At 38.0% G+C, this 7,500-nt stretch overlaps 1 protein-coding gene across 1 annotated transcript in view; it reads right to left on the bottom strand.

Moving 5' to 3' along the window:
* Nucleotides 1–3,644: 3,644 nt before the first annotated feature.
* LOC113809460 (major facilitator superfamily domain-containing protein 6-like) overlaps nucleotides 3,645–7,500 on the bottom strand; it is a 20,500-nt gene continuing 16,644 nt past the window's right edge. Inside the window, exons 8-12 of the mRNA XM_070118064.1 lie at nucleotides 7,309–7,473; nucleotides 6,658–6,832; nucleotides 5,388–5,627; nucleotides 4,461–4,625; nucleotides 3,645–3,797 (exon numbers count right to left, since the gene is read on the bottom strand). Of these exons, the coding sequence (XP_069974165.1) occupies nucleotides 3,676–3,797; nucleotides 4,461–4,625; nucleotides 5,388–5,627; nucleotides 6,658–6,832; nucleotides 7,309–7,473 (867 nt within the window). The 3' untranslated portion in view covers nucleotides 3,645–3,675. The remainder of the gene's footprint in view (nucleotides 3,798–4,460; nucleotides 4,626–5,387; nucleotides 5,628–6,657; nucleotides 6,833–7,308; nucleotides 7,474–7,500) is intronic.

The following is a 7,500-nucleotide window of genomic DNA, read 5'->3' as shown; positions in this document are numbered from 1 at the left end:
TGCTGCTGCTGTTCATTCTTTTGTTCATCATGAGTCGAACTACATGTTAAGATAAACCTCATAACTACATTAGGTTATTCAATCTGGATACAACTACAAAACAAACAGTAAAACATAGATATAGATATATGAATAAACATAACATGCAAGAGAGGTGAAATTACTTGAATAAAATACCCACGTTTATAATTATCACCTGGACATACCAAACTACACCTTTTAAACTATACGATTGCTCCATTATGTAACATCATTATTTGCCCATTATTATAAATCATGTCACTGAACACATCATCATACTCATGAGGCTTTGGATATAATGAATAAAATAGGTTCTACATTGAGCAAATTAATAATTACAAAGGTATTACAAAGCTTTCCACACGCATATAATCTTTCGTACGATAAAAAGTGAAGTAAACATTTTGTAATTTCCGAAGTTGTATCTCTTTTCAGGAAAAAAATATGTTTGTAATGATATGTTACATTATTCATAAGAAAACCCCTGATGAAATTAACGTTGCGTTTGTTAATGATTTGTAATCTATGATATTTGAAATTTGTTGCTCAGGAGTGGAGGAAAAGTCGCTAGATATAGTGAAATTACTGAGAGATTGCGGTTATACTTCCTTTAAACACTTTTAAACAAGTGCATCCACCCAAAGTGAGCATATCTATCTATCTATCTATCTATCTATCTATCTATCTATCTATCTATCTATATATATATCACTTTAGAAAAATCTGGTATGAAGTGATAAGATGATGTTTAATAAGGCTACATTTGTTTTTATTTTTTTTCAAAATCTTTAATGACAAAAAATAAACGTATCAGCTTAAAGAAAAATAAACCTTTCACAAGTTATAACTAATAACAACAAATCTATCTATTGATGCAGTTATGTGTGATAGCGTCGAGGTTACTATTGGACTCATGTCTCTTATGAATGAACTTGGCGAATACAAACCTTGTAGTATCTAGTGCTATTTGTTCTTAAGTAGGCCTATCAACCGTTTCTGTCGGTTATTCTTAAGTAGGCCTATTGACCGTCTCTGTCGGTTATGATGAGTCTGTTATATAAGGTTTAAAAACATCATAAGTACTTGGAACGGTACAGCGGCAAACACATGATAAGACTAATATTATGGTAATTTAATCTTATCAGAAACTGCATATCTTTTTAGATTCTTTAGCATTTAGGGACATCTATGCTAAAGGTAAAGTCACGCCAGTTTTCTCTGTCTAGTATGACCTTCGCTGATGTTCCTGGATACCTATGACGTATCTGTATTCCCCTGTATCCATGTTTCACAATGACGATCAGAACTCTTGCCGAAACCTGTCTCGAATTCCGTTTCGAACATCTACCTAATACTACACGTGCTGTATGGGGAAAGACAGATTCAAAGCTTCAATTCATAACACGACTTTTGTACCGTTACTGTACCTATTGTTCCCCGGTATCTTATGGACTGATACCATGGATGAGGTACCGGGAAAGAGAAGGATGAATAACGCTTCGAATTCGAATTACTCACGAGTCAACACATCAGCTCGCCAAACGCTTCAGATCCCTGGGTTTGGAGAGGAAATTGCTTATTTTTTGAAGTATTGTTTCACAAAAGAGAAAATAGCTCAAGACTTAACTGCCCAACAGCTGAACGAACCAGTGTCGTTTGAAAAGAACTGATCTTAGGAAGGAGAACAAACGATTTTTGTCTGCGTGTTGCGGAGAAAACAGAAAGTTTTATTAAACTGACGACAATAAAGATATTTCACTTAGTGTCAGCTGGGAAATTAATTAGATATAACGTAAAGATGATTTCCACAATAAACATGGTTGCGTGAAAAAATAGATGAAACAGTTATATATTGTGTTATAGATAATGCATATCCAAAGTTTTGAGTTACATATATAGATATAAGGCACAAGAGATTGAAATGGTACATTGGATATAATTACTACTTGTTATAATAATATATGATGAAATCTTAACATTTATAGGATATGATAGTGTGTGACCTGTGTTTTTGCACCTTTTCTTAATTGATTTTGATTGGGATTCTTTTTCTTCAATATTTTCTTGTTGAAGAATGAATTGAGGTTCAGTAGAATCAGACAATGTAAGATACTTATCTAAGTTGTATTTTTAGATATTTCATTCATGTTGCCTATATCTTTTAACACGAAAATGTATTATTATTGTTTTAGTGTAAAATTAGATTAGTTACGACTCTAGTAAAAATAAATAAATAAATAAACATTACATTGTTTGGACTAAAAAGAACTTGTTTTAATTGTTTTGTAGTGAGCTTTGTGCATGTCAGAATACAACTATATTTATTGCGTTCTATAGGTAATAATACTCATATTTAATTCACCTTTTTTATTTGTTCACGGAACAAGTTGTTAATGGATTTAACATTTAATAAAAATATTTATAAAATGAATTATTCACAGTGTCAGCAGTAATACTGTATATAATACCGTATCGTTGATATTTCATACTTATCCCCCTAAAACATTTTTTTCTCCCGTATAGTACATCAACAGAACAAGTCGTTTTTAATTTTAGTATTTAAAATAATATCAATTATGTTGCCATGGAAACAATACTATCTGTATAATTCTAAGTGAGAGTCATATTAATATCAATAAAGCAAGACGACTACAAAAGTCTTTACAAGTAAAATATCCTGTACCTTTGAAATAAGTTTGAAGTACAGTAAGAATATATTTATTACAATATTTCCGAATATAAAAAACAAAAATCTTTAAAAAACTTTTTTAGCAGCAGATGAAACAGTTTGTTAACATATTCATCATATAAAATAAGTACTGTTCTATCAAATAAGTACTATATATATATATATATATATATATATATATATATATATATATATATATATATATATATTTATTTATATATATATACTTCACCGCATGAACATCATTTCTGACCACACTAGCATGGGGTTAACATTTTCATGCAGTCATTTTATGCTCATTGCAGCGAGCCTAAAAAACATGAGAGAATATAAAAGGTATAAAAATCATCCCTGTAGTTTTAAAGAGGTTGTACTATAGAGTAATATCACGTTGAAATACTCGTACTCGGGTTCTGTTATAAGTATTTTTCTCTCCTTTGTTTTTGATTTTCCCCTTTTCTCTATTTCTGCTTCTTCGTTTCTCTCTTCTTCTTGTTTTCTGTCATTTCCTCTTTTTACTTCTGTTCGTCACTCTCTCTTTCTCGCTCTCTCTCTCTCTTTCTCTTTCTCTCTCTCTTTCCTCTTTCTCTTTCTCTCTCTCTCTCTCTCTCTCTCTCTCTCTCTCTCTCTCTCTCTCTCTCTCTCTCTCTCTATATATATATATATATATATATATATTGATATGCATACTAATATATATATATATATATATATATATATATATATATATATATATATATATATATATATATATACATATGTTACACACACACACACACACACCACACACACACACACACACACACACACACACACACACACACACACACACACACCCACACACACACATGTATACATATCCCACCCCAACCTCCACTCCCATCCCCCTTCCCTCCCCTTCCCTCCTCCTCCCCTCCCCTCCCTCCCCCTCTCCCACTCACAGGATACCCTTTTATTCCCTGAGATTACAAGCCCTGTTCGCCTTCCTGAGTCCTCGTCGCTGGCAGGACCTTGGCTCGACTCGCCTCGCCGTCATCAAGGAGATGCACTTCCTCCTTGGGGGTCTCGCGAGGAACCGGTTCTCTGGCTTCTGGGAAATTGAATGGGTCGTTATCCTTTATATTGGTCATTATTGTCATTAAAATCATTATTATCATCACTGTTAGCTTTATCATTATTGTCATTTTTATCACAACTATCACTATTAGCATTATCATTATTATTAGCATCACTATTATTATCATTATTATAATAATAATGATAATAATAATAATTATTATCATTGTTATCACCATTATCACTATTATGAACACTATTGTCATTATAATGTTTATTACTATCACCATTACTATTTGCATGATTATCATTATTGTCATTATAATGGTCATTATCATTATCATCATCATAATCATCATTATCACTATCATCATCATAATCATTATTACTATTACTATCATAATCATCATTATTACTATCATTATCATCATCATAATCGTCATTATTACTATTATCATCATCATAATCATCATTATTCCTATCATTATCATCATAATCATCAATATCACTATCATCATCATCATAATCAGTATTACTATTACTATTATCATCATAATCATCATTATTCCTATCATTATCATCATCATAATCATCATTATCACTATCATCATCATCATAATCAGTATTACTATTACTATCATCATCATAATCATCATTATTCCAATCATTATCATCATCATCAACATTTCCTCACCGCCCGTCGTCTCTGGCTTCTCAGGATACAGCCTCGTGATGCACAGGTGGGCGGCCAGGTACAGGAGAGCATACACGCCCACGCCCACGCCCATGACGAAGAAGGCTCTCCACCCGTTCATGACGTGGAAGAGCCAGCCGCCCACCAATCCACCCAAACCATTGGCTGTGGAAGAGTGGAAGAGATGGGGGTTGGGTTGGAGGTGTTCACCCCCCCCAAAAAAAAAAAAAAAAAAAAAAATAATAAAAAGGATAAAAAAAAAACAAAAGAAGAAATAAATAAAAAAAAAACTAAACAAAAAAAGGGAAAAGGGAAAAAGTTGATGAAAAAATAATAATGTAAAATAACATTACTAATGATTATTATTGATATTAAAAGTAATAATGAAAATAATAATAATGATTATTATTATTACTATTATCATTATCGTCACTCTCATAAAGAAAAAAGTGATAATGAAAATAACAATACTAGTTATTATTATTACTATTATCATTAGTATCATCACTCTCATAAAGAAAAAAAAAGCAGCAATGAAAATAACAATACTAATTATTATCATTACAATTATCATGATTATCATGATTCTCATAACCATTACCATTGTTTTGAAAGAATTTGTTTTGCTTTTTTTTTTTTTTTTTTTTTTTTTTGGGGGGGGGGTTGAAATGAAATAAAAAATGAAAGTATCTAAAATTGATATATAAGCACCCACTCACCCACCACCCTATCCCCCCTCCAAACCCACCCAACCCCCTCCCCAAACCCACCCAACCCCCTCCTCAAACCCACCCAAAACCCCTCCCCAAACCCCCCCCACCCCCCCCCCCCAACCCAACCCTTCCTCCCCAAACCCACCCAACCCCCCTCCTCAAACCCACCCAAAACCCCTCCCCAAACCCCCCCAACCCCCCTCCCCAAACCCACCGCAGTGCAGCGACGACCCGAACACCGCCTGCATCGTGGCCTCAGCCCCCGGGGGAGTCACGCTGTTGGCGAACATGGCGGCGCACCCGAGGCTGAGGGAGAAGGAGACCCCGTGGAGCAGCTCGACGGGCAGATACCACCAGGGGTTCGTGACGGCGGCGTAGAGGCAGAAGCGGACGGCGAACCCCACCAGGGACACGAAGAGGGAGTGGCTGTAGCCCAGTTTTTGGATGATACGGCCTGTGGGGTGGGTTGGGGGGGAGAGGGTTGGGGTGGGAGGGAGGGTAGGGAGAGGGATGGAGGATGGGGTGGGGGTGGGAGAAAGGGAGGGGGTGGAAGTGGGAGGGGGGGGGTGGGATGGGGTTGGGGAGGGGGTGGGGGTGAGGGAAGGGGGCGAGGATGGGGTGGGGGAGATTGTGAGGGGGAAGTGGGGGTGAGAGGGAGGGGGTGGGGAGGGAAGGAGGGAAGGGGAGATGGATGGGGGTGGGAGGGGGAGAGCGAGAGGGAGAGGGAGGGGGAGGGGGTGGGAGGGAGGGAAGGGGTGAGGGAGAGGGAGAGGGAGAGGGAGGAGGAGGAGGGTGGGTGGGAGGGAAGGAGGGAGAAAGGGGGATAGGGAAGGAGGAGGGAAGGGGTGGGGTTTGGAGAGAGGGAGAGCTGGAAAATTAATCATAGATGGAGTGAAAGAGTAGATGGATAGATAGGTATAGAGTAGGGGGAGAGAGAGAGAGAGAGAGAGAGAGAGAGAGAGAGAGAGAGAGAGAGAGAGAGAGAGAGAGAGAGATAGAGAGAGAGAGAGAGAGAGAGAGAGAGAGAGAGAGAGAGAGAGAGACAGACAGAGAAAAACAGAGACAGAAACAGAGAGAGGGTGAGACAGAGACACAGAATATAATTAACTAGAACTAAGCCAATAATAAACGGACATATAACGATTGTTTAAAGATGACAAGATAAAAGTATCTTATTTTCACCTTGAAAGATTATGCAAATGACATCCAGCTCTATACACATGCACATCCTGTCGAAGAATTTCAAAACAAGCAAAGATAAAAGCAATTTATGAATAAACAAAACGAACAAAAGAGATAAAAAAACAAATAAACACATGAATAAACAAATGACTAATAATACAAAAACAAACATGGAAAATTCAGTATCAACCCCTCCCCTGAAAAAAAAAGAAAAAAAAAATCACAAAACCAATACACACCAACCAAACAAAAAAACAAACAGACCAACGAGCACAAACAAACGAAAAAAAAACAGATCTTACCAGTGAGGAAGAACAGTGGTACCTCAGACAGCAAGCACTGTACCCCGAGAAGCAATCCTTGAAGAAGTTTTAAATAGTCGAAGTTGGGGTCCCAGAGAGCAGCTGTGTCTTCGACGAGCAGAAAGTGGAATGTCCAGACCATACCGCTGCACATTCCTAAGACTACTGTTGTTATCTGTAAGTGAGAGAGAGAGAGAGAGAGGGAGGGAGGGAGGGAGGGAGGGAGGGAGAGAGAGAGAGAGAGAGAGAGAGAGAGAGAGAGAGAGAGAGAGAGAGAGAGAGAGAGAGAGAGAGAGAGAGAGAGAGAGAGAGAGAGAGAGAGAGAGAGAGAGAGAGAATAAAGTGAAGGAAATATATAAAGGAGAGAGAGGAGAGGAGAGGGAGGTTGCAGGGGAGATGGAGGGAAGGGGGAGGGAGAGGTAGGTGGAGGAGGGAGAGGTAGAGGGGAGAGAGGAGAGAGAAGGGAGGGAGAGGGAGAGGGAGGGGGAGAGAGAGGGGAGAGGGAGAGAGAGAGAGAGACAGAGAAAGAGAAAGACAGAGAAAGAGAAAGAGAGAGAGAGAGCGAAAAACAAATCAACAACAACAAAACCAAAGATAACAATAATAACAAAAGACAGATAAAAACAACAACAACAAAATCAAAACACGAACCAGCGTCAGTATGACCGTCGGCCTCTTGAAAACCTGGTTCACTTCCGCTGACGAAATCTTCTTATCCGGAACCGTGAACCGAAGACGAGCCACGACGACCACGTCTAAGGTAAGGAACACGGCGACCATGATGTGCACGGGGAGGTAGTCCTTCTGGGGCAAGTCCTGTTGGGTAAGGAAAGGAAAAGGGTA

This window comes from Penaeus vannamei, chromosome 41 (genome assembly GCF_042767895.1).
Source record: "Penaeus vannamei isolate JL-2024 chromosome 41, ASM4276789v1, whole genome shotgun sequence".
NCBI lineage: Eukaryota > Metazoa > Arthropoda > Malacostraca > Decapoda > Penaeidae > Penaeus > Penaeus vannamei.
Note: the sequence above shows the minus strand (reverse complement) of the source record. Positions and strands in the feature narration are given on the sequence as shown.